This window comes from Sciurus carolinensis, chromosome 12 (assembly GCF_902686445.1).
Source record: "Sciurus carolinensis chromosome 12, mSciCar1.2, whole genome shotgun sequence".
Classification (NCBI taxonomy): Eukaryota; Metazoa; Chordata; class Mammalia; order Rodentia; family Sciuridae; genus Sciurus; species Sciurus carolinensis.
The window spans coordinates 55,977,186-55,991,948 of record NC_062224.1 but is presented as its reverse complement, the minus strand read 5'-3'; the positions used below and the strand labels follow the sequence as shown (position 1 = coordinate 55,991,948).

Sequence of the window (14,763 nt, the reverse complement as noted above, 5' to 3'; positions counted from 1 at the left end):
AATCATTCCCAATTTTAAAGAAAAAAAAATGCATTGGATGTTAAGTTGTACTCACTTAATGAAAGGAAATGCAAATGTTAATATAAAATTTAGGGTTTTCTACTAATAAAAGTAATATATACCCTACTCGAAAAACTTCACCGACATTGCAATTGTAAGGATTATAATAATTACCCATTATCTTCTCAGTTGGTGATAACTGTTAGCATTTTAGTCTGAAGATCACTTTAAAATGTTCATTGACCATTTATTTGTATAATGTGTGCATGTACATGAATTATTTTTTCAAGGTCTTTCTTCATTCCCTTGAAGAATTTTTATTTTTTAATTGAATTCTTTGACCCATTAAAGAGCATTTACCTATTGTCTGTAATATTTATGGCAGATATTTATTCCAATTTATTATTTACCTTTTAAATGGATATTTTTATGTCTTTGAGGTTTGATTTGGTAGTCAAATCTATCAAACTTTTTTCTTTAAATTCTATGACCATTGCTTTTATGTTTAGAATCTTCCATATTAAAGTGCTAGTAAAAAGTCATACATATACACATAATTCTCTCTGCATCTATATCTTTCCTGATCTTTTCATTTAACTCTTCAATCCATTCAAGTATCTGTATGTTTTAGTTGCTATTAGTGCTTAAAAAAGGAATTTCAATGGCTAATTTTCATGTCTCCCCTATTATATTAGAAGGTCCTTGAGCCAAGAAATGCTTTTTGTTCAGCTTTAAATTTCAAATCTCTTTTATGGGGCTGGCATCTCTTTTTTCATATATATATACACATGAATACATACATATATATACATACATATATATGTGTATATATATGTATATTTTGTATATATATATATATATAATTAAACAACTATAATTATTAAAACAAATGGACTACTTGTTACCTTTTAAAGTTCTTCGAGTCCAAGACCTGAGTTTGTAATTTCTTTTTGATTTTTGCCTGCTTTAGTCCAAAGTCATCACTGTTTACTGTGAATCTGTTCACAAAACCACCATCATCCCCTAGGAGGATGTCATCCCGGCAGAGCTGGTCAGGGAGAGATGCCACACACACACAGAGGAGGCAGTGATCCATGGGCTTTATGACATAGTAGTTCTCCTATAAACAGAAGAATGCTTTCAACGAGCTATTACATTGCTTTAATCAATAAATATTGCTAGGGTTGGGAGAACATGTGAATAGGTGCTTAGCAAGCATGAGACACGGTCCAATCCCCAACATCCAAAAAGAAAAAAAAATTGTCCCTATTATCCCTAGTGTTTGATAAGTTTTACTCTCTGATATGTTTCATTTTAAATCCTCCCATAGTGATAAAGGAACTTGGCAGGGGGGGGACAAAATTAACCAAATAAAAGTTAATGAACACTCACTGTGAGTTCAATATTGTGCTTCTAGGTATTTTGTGGAGAAGAAGGTAGAGTGTCTCACAATTACATTTTATGATGTATTACTGTGAATAGTTTTTTCTTGGATTAGTAAGGCAATATTAACAAGAAGTATAAAAAGGTTCAGGCATTACCAGACCATTGACATAAAACTGGGTGGTAAAAAAAGAAAAATGAATATCAAAGTCCCATGTATTTTATAAGGAGTTATCAGGAGAAAAAAATCCTAACGTTCAAGTTTATCCAGAAATATTCAATAAACTTGTTAAGCTCACTCTGAACTATTGAATAGGTTCACTAGTATACTACTATCACTCTTCCAGAGAACTCAGTCTTTACCTAAGATAGAAGAAAAAAAATTTTTAAATTTTTATTATTTGTTCCATTTCCTTTAGAATGAATGAGAGTTGAACACTTTCAGAGGCTCCTTAAGCCATTAAGCAAATATTTACTGAACACCTGTGGGCCAAGAATCATTGCAGTCATGGGTACACAGTGATGAACAGGACAAAGTTTCTGACTTTATGGAGCTAGCAGGCTAGTACCACAAAGCACACAACAGGACTAGCACCTAAGGAAATTAATCAGAGTGCTGTACACAGAGTGAATAGCCCACTTTAGGACCCATGGTCAGAAAAGTGACCTTTGATCTAGCACCAGAACTGATGGAGAGAAAGGTAAAGAACACATTGAGAGGAAGAAGCCCTAGAAGAAGATTAATGCCAAAAAAGTAGAAAGGCAAGAGACTGTGGAGCATTGTCCTGGTCAAGACAGGAGGAGATGGTGTGCCAGATGCAAGGGTTTTTTCCATCACAGAGAGAAATCTATATATGGAAGGGCTGGAATTTGCAAAAGAACAAGTCATAGACTTAGTTTACTCAGGAAAGTAAAGGTAAATCCATCTGCTGAGCGGGAGGAGGACTGAGAAAATAATGAAATTTTGGTATACTTGTGAGGAATGGGAGAGTTGAGTGGGCAAGGACAAGAATGAGATCAGATAGTGGCTGCTGAGAGCTGTCTGCAGACCCTGGGTTTTGTAGGAATGCCAAATAGTGAGGCTTGAGCTTTTCTCCAACAGTGCTTAGCTTCTATGAATGGGCAGAGAAGGGCTATAACATTTATCTGGATTGAAAGGTAGACACTGAAGAGAGTGGAGGGTGAAGATGACCAGCCCAGATGATCTGCCTAGAGGCACAGGCAGAAATGAAAGAGAAGCATGAGGGGGAGGGAAGTCTGGAGAAGAACTTTCAAAAGGGAGTGGAAACAGAGTGAAAACAGGAGAGCGTAAAGGACCAAAGTCCAGGGTAATGGAGTTTAGGGTTTCAGAAATTAATAAAGCTTGGTCTGTAGCCCTGTGAGAGAGTAGCACACCATGTGACAAAGCACAGTAAGCATCCAGCAGCCTTCTTTAAAATCATCCTGGCATCAGTAGTTGGTTACAATAGCAGGACAAATTGCACAAAAAGTTTAGCTTCTAACCCCATTTGTGTACAATGAATCAAAATGCAGTCTGTAAAAAAATTTTAAAAAAATAAATAATTTTTTAAAAAAAGTTTTGTTTCTCACCGAGGGTAGGAACAGGTAAGGAAGCGAAGAAGATTAAATAATTAGTTAATCTTCCACGTCCTTCAGAGTCGGCCTGCTCCATGAAGATTTTTTTATAGCCCTAATACTCAGCAATCTTACTTCTCCCTGAACCCCTATTGTACTTGCTTTTTTTTTTTACTGTATAATTTGATATCCTTTTGTTATTAATTGTGTTTATTCATGAGGTCCTTCAAGACTGAGTGGTTTTTGAAGGCAGAAAACACGTCCATTACTTGTAAATGCAAGTCGCTCAAGAAACACTGTGGACTAGCTAATCAGTAATATCCCAGTCACAAAAGGGCTGCTTTGTTAGACTTCTTTCCAGAATCAGGCATTTGATTTTTATAATTTTTTTACTGAATGAAGTTGGACTGGAGAGAAAGCTATTGAAAAGCATAACCAGAAAGATAATGCTTGGATTCAGAGGATATAAAAGAAGAATGAATTACCCTCTTCTCAAAATCAAAACCAGGCAAAACCCCCTGAATTAAACATGCACTTAATGGGAGGAATGTTTCCTTTTAACCACAGAATGTTAATACTGAACTTGATCTGAGAAATTACTTAGTGAAGTCCTCTCATTTTGTATATGAGGAAGCTGACGTTCACTATGGAAACTGTGTTGTTTATATCCTCACCAATATGAAATGATACTCATTTATTTTGAGTATTTCTCTTGGCACAGTACCTGACTGCTTCCTTGTGCTTTATAATCCCAGACAATGATAGTCCTTTCTGTAGTGGCAACAATTCGTTTTTGCTGGGAGAGGTAATCACATCCTGTAATCCAGGAAGTATCCTGATAGAAAAGCACAGAACTAGGAGTCATAATGCATTTCCTTCTGTGACATGGTGGTGGATACTAAAGAGTAAGTTATTGATGTTAAAAAACCCATTTTGCAGAGAAGTCATTAGCTAGAGAGTGATTAAGTTAGTCTAGGTGCTGCTCCTGGAAAACACACTGCAGCTGAAAGAGCTGCCAGTGTTTGCACTATTCACTTTTTTGAGACTCGTTCTTCAGAGTGAGCACAGGGAGACTAGATTTGGGGCACTGATTACACAGGTTCTCTGGCCCTGGTGCATGCTCAGACTATTAACTAAAGATCACTTGACAATGATAAGTTGAGAACAAGGAGTTTGCCTAAAGTCACCAAGCTAGCATAGCTGGAATCTGTAAAATCAATACCAACACCCTGGGGAACAGAAACAATAACTTCCACTTATGAATGCCTAGTGTGCAGAAACTGCTCCATGAGTTTCAAATGTGCCCTTGAAATCTTCTGTAAGACCTGTTAGGAATTCTAATGAATTTGTTCCGTTTAGAAATGGAAGCTCAGGTTTAAAGAGAATCCACACCCTTTTGCCACACAGCATGACACCCTGCTTTGTAGTTCAATGGGTTCATTCAGAGCGTTTCCCTGTCTCTAATAAACCCATGGTAGGATTCAGAAAACAAGTTGCTGTAGCTTTATAGCTGCTGAAGATTACCGTTCAGATCAGTGATATGGATTAAATGAATCACAAAATTGTACTAGAATTTTAATGTTACTTTAAAATTTAAAATAAAACGTTCTCAAATTATTTCCACAGGCTATCTCCTTGTTTTCATAATTTGGGTTGTATCATTTTTTATAGCCCTCCACAGTAGGTGCTCAGACAAACTTAGGAGAAGTTCTTAAATTGAAATTTCCAAGGAGTAATCAGTTTCCAAGCAATTCTCTGCAGATAATTGAACTCCAGGAAGCAAGACTTGAGTCTTCTTTGCTGTTTTTCCAGGTTTAGGGATTTTTTTAATTTTTATTTTTTGGTACTGGGAATTGAACCCAAGGATGCATAACCACTGAGCCATAGCCCTTTTTTATATTTAATTTGGAGACAGGGTCTTGCTGAGTTGCTTAGGGTCTCACTAATTGCTGAGGCTTGCTTTGAACTCTCAATCCTCCTGCCTCAGCCTCCCAAGTAGCTGAGATTACAGGTATGTGCCACCATACCCGGCCTCCAGGTTTGTTTTTGATCCTAATTAAAAAACAATGTATGAAACATCTTATAGTCAAAGCCTGTTCAGGTACTTCATTGATATTTTGATTAATTATGAAGGAATCAGCATCACAGCCCTAACTTGGACTTTATTAGAAATTTTTAAAATGTACTTACTGAAATATTGGTGCTGTTCTGAACTCTCATCTGTGAATAAAGGAAGAGAATAATGAAACCTAGTTGGCCCTACAATTAGATATGAGAATGCTATCTATGAAAACACACTGTCTCCTTGGATTAATCTCACTTCTTTTACCTGCCATGAGTTATTTTCCTCTTTGCCTCTCCCCTGAATAATGTAGCTCGGTATGCATTGAAACAGGCTTATACCTTGGTGGCTTGTCGTTAGGCCTGGTGACTGTCCTAAGAGTCTTACATTTGACTAATTATTTTGTTCCTTCTACCTGCACACTACCTTACAGGAGACTTACATTCTTTAGTTATTCAGAGCAACATTTGATACCAAAAGTCGGAAATGTAAATTCTAATAGCAATGACAAGAGTAATTCAAGAATGCTAAAGAGATCAATAGGAATATAAAGAGATGTAGAAAAATCTAGCATTGTTTCATTTGAAATATCTCTCTCCAAGTTATTGAGAGACTTAAAGAATATTCTGTTGAGGGGACTTCCTCATTTATTAAGTATCCACTGAGTGAATATTATGCCCAGATACTAAGTTGGCTAAGAATCATAGATTTGTTCCATGCAGACAGCTAGTAGGTATAAGCCTCCTCCCATATCCTGGAGGTAAGATAATCCCAAGATGAGAACTTGGAGTTGAAGTATCTTAATAACCTTTTTTCTTTTTTTCTTTTTCCTTTTTTTTTTTTTTTTGATGTGCTCAGATGGTCTTGGGAAATATCTAGGATATGGCTTCCTAGAAGGAGCAGATTATATGAAATAGGAAAAGTACATCAGGGAGAACTGTAAAGCTATTTGTCATGACCACCCAGAGGCTTTCATCTGAAGAGTTAAAAAAGGCTTTTCAACCAGGGACTTATTTCTAGATGGAAAAAGAAAATGCTGGAAGGAAACTGTTGAGCAGCAGAACAGTACCCCTGTGGTTTCCTCTTCTATTTCTCTACATCCATCTTTAGTGGAAGTCACCTGTTTAAAGTCCTCTTAACTATCTTAAATTTTCAGAATCCTATGGCTATCTTCTTAGTTTTTAAAATCTAGCTTTGGTTTCAAGAATTGTTATTAATGACATTTCCAGTCTATATTACCAAGAAAATCCTTAATTATATTTGTTCTATTTCAGTTGAGTCTAAATTATGAATTAACCTAATAAAAGATATTTGAAGCTATGAATGGCTAACTTTACTACATTGTCCTCATAATCTACACCTCCAAATTACTTTCCTTGTACAATGTATCATCATATTTGTAAGGCATGTAACATTGGAAATATTATTTATTCCTGGTGCATAAAATCTTCACATAATTAATTTTTAGGCAATCTTTTCCCTCCAATTGCATTATCTTATAAGAAATGAATGTGAGTGTCTGCAAGTTTTTGAGTATGTATGTGTGCCTTTATAAGCTTGTGTGTGCACTTTTGTGCATGTGTGAAGCATCTCTGGAAATATGATAATGCCACCTCATTTATTTCACATAATCAGATCATTATCTTCCTCCTGAAATTATTTTTTAGATACCTTATTCATTCTGTTTTTGAGAAAATAAAGGAGAATTGAGAAGGGAAAAAATGCACCAAGAAAGAAAGAGACCACTTACTGGTGCTTATAATCATGTTAAGCCCTTTATGTGTATTAACTCATCTAACCAGCACAACTACCAGAGCATGGAAATATTGAGTACTGTGAACAGCTGGCTTTGCACCAGGCTAAAACCGAGACTCTACATCCACACTCCAAATCCCAGCTCCAGAGCCCAGGTGGCCCCTTCCTCTGACAGAATCTGGCTGCCTGGGCTGGGAGTGGATTACAGGTGAACCCCTGTAATCCCAGCAACTCAGGAGGCTGAAGCAGGAGGATTGCAAATTTGAAACCAGTCTCAAGAAACTTAGTGAGATGTTGTTTCAAAATAAAAAGGGCTGAGAATGTAGCTCAGTGATAGAGTACCTAGTACTACAACAAACAAACAAAAACAAAATAGGAAAAGAAGAAAGAAGGAGGAGGAAGAGGAGGGGAAGAGAAGGAGGAGAAAGAGTCATCATCATCGCCTGGCTGTGACTTCAATGTTCAAAAAAGTGCCTTGAGTTGAGCTTTACTGAAATCTGAAAATTACTGTGGATATTTTAATCATATATAGGTTATTTTAAGTGTATTTTACTTGTATAAAGCTTGTCACTAATTGGAAATAAATTAATGGATTTTTTAAATATATTTAACACCAAAAATTCATTTTTATTTTCATAGAAATATTATATAGGATATTTCATCATACATTCTTTTAAAGTCTCTTGTATTTTAAAAATAAAAGTCCAAGACTTATAAATTTAGAAGGAAATAACATTGATAATAGCAATGCCTTACATTCATATAGGAATTTATCATTCATAAAGTTCATTATTTCATTTAATCTTCACTACCATCCTCTAAGAAAAAGAACTAGTTCTATATTCCTTATTTTGCAGATAAGAAAAGAGAGTATAAAGATAAGAACGATACTTTAAATTCCCTATGTCATATCATAGCTAGAAAATAGAGGAGCCAGAATTTGAGGCATTTATTTGCTTGAAGACCAAGGTTTTTGATGGGACTTTACTTGGTCAGGTAATGACAAAGTAGGTTGGCTTAGAAATTCTTCTGATCAACCTTTAATTGTGTTGATATCACATGGTTCAATGAGCAACCATGTCAAATGCAATTATCAAAATTTCAAAAAATTGCCCAAGGGTTCCTCATTACTAAATATTTGGTTTTATTTTCAGAATAACTCTATAAAGTTTTAGCTTCTGTTTTACTGAAACATTTGCATAATGCTTAGAGAAAACATAAGAGAGAAAAGAGGGAGGGAGGGAAGAATCTAAAATTTCAAGTTACCTGGCCATTAAAGACAGTTATTAGTCCTTTCTGTGAAGCAGTTATTAATATATCCAATTGAGGAATTTTGACAATGCACTTGATCACATCCCGTCTTCTACTACCTGTCAATAATAATATTGATTTCAACTTCCAGCACTAAAGACCCTAAAACTCATTCGTTAAATCAGTCTTAAGAAAAAGAAAAGACAACAATATTTTGCTAGGAAGCCATGAATTACTCAAAAATTAAAATAGAATAAAACCATAAAAACCAGTGACTGTTGCTTTTTAATTATCCTTAGAGATATAATCTGAATATATAGAGCTTTCCAACTAAATGTGGTGCATGAATTCACAGAGAAAATCTAAGATACACACCCACACACCATACATACACCCTTATGTGTGCACATTTCTCAGAGAACGAGTTTTCCAAACATCTTTTTAAGTCATTTCTATTTTGAGATTTTTCACATCTCTTAGTAATCTTTTCTTTGAACTGTCACCATCATGATTTACAGAAGAAAATTTAGAGACTGAAAACCCAATACTATTTCAGAATTTCTCATATAAAAGAATGAAACTAATTCAGTGCTATTATCTTCTTTTTAAAAGTTGTGTACCTTTTGGGGGAAAAAAAAACAAACCTCTAGACTCTAATGTTTCTATGTCCACATCCTGAATGATAAAGCCAGGTATATTGAACTCTTTAGGGTGATTTAGCTTTTATAGTTGTAAACTTAGGAAAGGCTAATGAACAAATCTCCTGCTCCAGTGTTACCACCTCATGCCTACATCCGCAGAAAAGTCCTCATGGGAATGTAAATTGGTTGTTGGGGGGTCATAAGTAAATTATACTTTCTTTGTGTATAAAGCACAGGTGTGCATATAGTATGTAATTAGAGATACATAGCAATTAATATCTAAGGCATTAAAATGTCATGGAGAAGGTTGCTAGGGGAGAAAATGATATTAGAAAAATCATTTTATAAACAGGTTTCTTAGGGATCAATAATGAAAAAAAGATTGAGAAACACTGTCCTATTCCATGTCCCTGTGATTCTGCTTCTATTCCTTCCCCAATGTAGACTATTTGCAACACATAAGCCAGAAAAGCATTTAAAGAATAACTCACATCATGCCTCTCCTCTATTCACAGCTCTCTTGTAGCTTTCCCTCTCACTCACAAGTCTTCAGCATTGTCCACAGAATCCTGCACATCTGTCCTAATGTCCACTGTTACCTCTTCAACCTCATTCTCTGTTATTGTTGCCCTGAAACCACCAATCCACTCCATACCTGCCTGAAATACAAGCTCTTCTCTCTTTTCCTCCATGTTTTTGAATCCACTTCTCAGTGTGGGTTTCCCAGGTCACCCTACTGCTCCCATCCCCAAAACAACTTCTTCCTATATTCCTGCTTTATTTTTCTCCACAACCTGCTTATTTTTTCTCCTCTGGCACTTATTGCCATCTGACATACTGTATATGTTATCTGTTTGAGTTTTGTGTTGTTGTTGTCTGTCTCTCCCCATGAGAATGTTAACTCTATGAGGTCAGGGACTTTGTGTGTTTGTCCACGTCTGTGTCCCCAGCGCTTGAAGAAGTACTCAATCCACATTGTAGACCTTAACACAGATTGGTTGAGGGATAAATGAACTATGTCCGCCATCTAGAAAAATGCTTTCAAAGTTCTCACTCAGGATGCCAGCAACACTTCTCTGCACTCTGGCCCTTCCTCAGCTCAACAGCAATGATGGCCAGAGCCGTCCTTTTTGTCTGTTTCTTTGACACCAGTTCCCAGGGTAGAGGCTGGGCTATGGCTAGCCTAAGGAAAGATGAAGCTCAAAGATGGGCTTTGCTCACAAAGGACTGAAGTAAAACCAGATGCTTTTATAAAGGACCATTAGATTCATCCTGGACTATCCACTTCATCTTTAGATATGGAATGGAATGCTAGAGGGTATATTCAAGGGTATGTCTTTTCCTGAACTTCTCCCAAATTGGATGGAATAAAGGGAAAAAAACCCAAAATGTCAAAAGTGGAAAGGGTTGGAAATTCCCAAATCCCTGGCTCAAATATGAAGACACGTGTAAATTGGTAACTTCCTAAATGGAGATTAATACCTCCCCATGATTGGGCGAACTCAATTTTGGACAAGCCTCCTAAGATAATTGAGGGTGAGAGTGTGGGGGCACTCCTAACCTAAAAACTTAATTTTAAGAGTATTTTAAAGACATATGATTCCACTTGGTCCTAGAGTATGTATTATTGAGCAGCTAATGTAGAGAGGTTTAACTTGAGGTCTGAGCCTATTCAGGAATACATAAATATTTTCACCTTCACGTTCTTTTTTTTTTTTTTTTCAGAATAACTATTGTCTTAAATGTGGCACACTTAAAAAACCATCTTTAATTTTTAAAAAAATTTTTATTTGTTCTAATTAGTTATACATGACAGTAGAATGTATTTCTGCATTTTGATAAGTCATAAATAAATGAAGTATTCTTAATGTCATTGGAGCAATGATATTTCAGTTTCACATTCAAGTATAGTTTCTTCCTATAAGGAAATATGAAATTTTCACTCCTTCCCCTCCCTCTCAGTTATGAAGAAATGAGCAAGCAAATAAAATGAAAGGTGATTCTATGGAAACAGTATGTTCCTAATACTTATGTTTAAAATTAAAAAAATATTAAAACTCATACTAATTTGGAAGGTAAACTAAAAAATATCACCTGAAATAACAATTCGCTGTTTTCTAGACACAAGGAAAACCAAATTTTCTTCATCCATGTGGGAAGCAAGAGCGTCATCTTGAGAAGAGAAGTATCCAAAGATCTAAAATCCCAAACAACACATATAAACATGTGCAATATCTTAGAATTGACTGCAGAGTAATAACAGAGTTGATGTTGACTAAGGTCTAATTTAGATTAATAGCCAGCACCTTGCTTTATAATGTCAGGGCGTTCCCCATATGAAAAAGAATATTTGTTAATATATTTAACAAACTTTATGCTCATAATGCATGATTGCTGAATAATCACTTATTTTTTTTAACCCCTGTGGAAGAACCAATCTCCCAGGCCAGTGTCCTTGCTCAGATGAGAGATATATTAAGGTCTGGCACTTATTTTTATAAATCAAATTGCCCTATCAAGAAGGCCCTCAGCTAGGAATCTTCACACTGAATTTGGTCACTCTCAAATGACTATTCATACCCATTTTCCATGAATCTTTCTGGTTCAGATATTTCATTCTGGTTTTCTGGGAATTTAAGAGACTAAATCTATTTAAGTGTTCTCTTACTCTCTAGGCATTGCATGAGAATAAATTACTATAAAAAGAATATCCTGAAAGAAAAGCGATCTTTATGTGTGAATAAATTATCAAATTATGACAATTTTAAACTGCAAGGAATTTGTAAAATGCAATAGCTGCAGGCCTGGGGCAGTGGCATGTGTCTTCTGTCCCACCTACTCAACAGACTGAGGCAGAAGGATCATTTGAACCCAAGGGTTTGAGGACAGCCTGGGCAACCTAGCAAGGCCCCTGTCCCAAAACAAAAACAAAAGCACTGTTCTTTAGTTGTCTTATTAAAAAACAGAAATAAAATTCTCATTAATTTATGAGAGATACTTCAAAAGAAATAAGAATTTTTAAAAAATTCTTTTTAATTGTCTAAAACTAAATTCTTACATGTCTAATATTTCTCACAAAGTTGAGACTAGCTTGATCCTTGCTAATAAAAGAATGGTAGGAACTAGGGAGTACTTTGAAACATCAGTGTGCCCACTGACCATCCCAGAATCCTACTCACTACCAGATCCGATTCAGTATGTCTGGGGTGGGGTCTAAGAGGCTGCATCTGAAACAAGCTGCCCATGAGGGACCAAACTTTGAGAGTAAGCTGAATCAATTGATAGTAGATTAAAGCCAACCACACATCATCTTGTTTTAATAACAATTTATTTAAATGTTAAAGGTGGGCTTAGCATTAAATTTTATCATATATCTTATCATCTGTTGCTTTACATATGATACTACTTCTTCCTTTACATACCCACATCCAAATCTTAGAACATGTGGTGATTGCCCTAATCCCTTCTTACCATTAGACTTCATTCTGTGGGAAAGTTAGGGTCGTCAAGATTTCCTTTCTTATATTTTCCTTCTTCCCATCAGCAAAGTCAATGCTCAATAAAAAATAAACAAATTTATTATTTTTCAGAAATCATTGTTTATTTTTCATGGGCATAAAACCTCTGGGTTTAACATCTAATTCTAAAGGACTGAGAAAGGAGAAAGAAAGTGTATTTAATAGATCTGTCTTGGAGTGGACAGTGATCTTTTGTTGTTGCAATTTCTCTGCCATCACTTACTGATGCATTATCCAGTTAATGGTCATGTATTGATCCGCCCCTTTGCTCTGTCTTACAGTCTTACGGTGAGAGCATGGGCTGTGAGCTGGGAGTGTAGTTCATGGGTAAAGCCCATGCCTAGCATGTGAAAGGCCCTGGGTTCAATCCTTGGTACTATAAAAAACAAAAGCAGAAAGAGTGTGCTGTGTAGTCAGATGGCTCAGTCTTTGAGTTCCTGTACTCTGCAACTAACTGATACTCAGTTGGACAAATACCTTTTTAAGTTGCAACATCATCATCAATAGAATAAGAGGGTAAACTTATGAGTTCTTTTTAATGAGGTTTAAATGACATTACTCCTATAAAGCATTTTGCATTGCCCCTGCCACATATGTTATTTAAAACTAAATAGCTGTTATTATCATTAGAAAGCCTAGATTAGAAGGCATTGTGAAAGGAATAGAAAAAAATTGTTAGTACTATGAAGATTACAACCACTAATTAGAAAATAAGTCTCTTTTTACTTTAAAATCACAAGTCCACTTGGGGATTAAACTGGTTTCTCCCATAAGAAAGACTTAAACTGATAACATATGGAACCTCTCTGGGAAAAAGTTATATAACTTCCATGGTCAACTAGAACCAGAAAAAAAATTCAGCTCTTTTCCTATCCAAATTCATCAGTCCCTGCAGCCTTTGTTTCCTTCCTTACACTACGTAGAGTGTGTGATCTGTCTTCTCAACCACACATTTCCAGTCTTTTTCTCACCACTGCACTGGCCTGGCGAAAATCCTCAGCACTGGAGGAATCCAGCTGCTGCATTCCTTGTGCTCATGCTGCTAAGGCTGATCAACTTGGGGAAGGTCTCCCCCAGCCCAAAGACAGGACCAACAATCCCTTTGGAGCTCCAGTCTCAGTGGGTCTTAGAGCTTCTTGGCCATCATTCCATGTCTCCTTCAGTGATCTTTTGCATTGTGTCCACAGGAGCAATGCCAAACCTTCTCCACTCTCATTAAACATGTGACTACCTATTACCACAGTCCCAGGCCAGAGGTCTGACTCTTGTAATCCAATAAATCAGGTATAGTCAATGGCCTCAAAAATCAAACAGAAAAGCTAATGATGAAAAGCATGAAAGGAACTTTCTTTTTATTAAATTTTTTTTAAATTTTTACAGACTGCATTTTGATTCATTGTACACAAATGGGGTACAACTTTTCATTTCTATGGTTGTACACAATGCAGATTCACACCATTCGTGTAACCATACATATACATAGGGTAATACTGTCTGTTTCATTAGTGTCACTACACGAGGAAGAATAAGTCTTGTGTTCTTAGCACTGCCTTCAAGGGGTTTTGTAGAAAGGGGCATGTTGATGAGGGTTGGGGATTTGCATAGTTGGAGGCTTTGCACGACTGTCAAAGCAGATGATCTTGATCAGGCCTGGTCTGGTCCACACTTACTTCTGGATGGGTATGGGGACTTGTCAGCAATAAGAAAGGTGCTGTTGTCTGGTGGGCAATTTCAACTCATCAGAAGATATTTATGGTCAGACTTGTTCCTGGAATCCAAGGAAACTCAGAGCAAAGGAGACAGAAGCAAGTCCTTATTATAAACCTCAGGGTCACTCTCAGTAGCTGACCTCAACTCCTTCTTCAGACAACCATGGAGGCCACAAGACAAGAGCTTCTTTAGTGTCTTGTCCCCATTCTTCCTTCCTTCCTTCATCCCTTTGAAAGGAAGCGATGTCTCTCCTTTCCCCCGTTACCTGTTCTCTGCATCCCATCCCCTTTCATCTCTTCAGAGTTGTCTCCTTTTTCTTTCCCCAGCATCTTCAATCTCTCCCTTTCTACTGACTTTTCAACTTTCAGACATATTCAAATCTCTTCCATTGTAAAAACACAAATACAACAATAACAAACCTTTCAAAGTCAACCACAATGCAGATAACAATCCTCAGTCCTCATTTTTTTGCTCTTCTGTTGTCCAGCTTCCTTTTCCAAGTGTCCCACCTCCTTACATTCCTGGTGAGCTCTTAAAATGATGTTTTGTTTTCTCTTGATTCTAACAGCAGATAGACACTTTTGAACTTTGACAACTTCCTTTTTGTATTATTCTATTGCTATCAAAACAAGTGACCACAAACCTAATGACTTAAAGTAACAACTATGTGTTAGCTCACAGTTCCATAGATTAGAAGTCCAAGAGGGGTCTTGCTGGGTCAAAATCAAAGAGCTAATAGAGACAAGATTTTTACTGAAGTCTCTGGGAGAAGATTAGGCTTCTAAGCCCATTGGAGTTGTTGGCCTGAGGTCCATTTCCTTACTAGTTCTCGGCTGGGGCTGCCCAGCTCCCAAAGGCTTCTTATTCG

The 14,763-nt window shown here is 36.4% G+C and overlaps 1 protein-coding gene across 1 annotated transcript in view; it reads right to left on the bottom strand.

The window, feature by feature from the left end:
* Wdr64 (WD repeat domain 64) overlaps window positions 1–14,763 on the bottom strand; it is a 136,758-nt gene that overhangs the window by 98,796 nt on the left and 23,199 nt on the right. The window contains exons 3-7 of the mRNA XM_047521396.1: window positions 10,762–10,864; window positions 8,042–8,145; window positions 5,149–5,178; window positions 3,683–3,793; window positions 906–1,120 (exon numbers count right to left, since the gene is read on the bottom strand). Of these exons, the coding sequence (XP_047377352.1) occupies window positions 906–1,120; window positions 3,683–3,793; window positions 5,149–5,178; window positions 8,042–8,145; window positions 10,762–10,864 (563 nt within the window). The remainder of the gene's footprint in view (window positions 1–905; window positions 1,121–3,682; window positions 3,794–5,148; window positions 5,179–8,041; window positions 8,146–10,761; window positions 10,865–14,763) is intronic.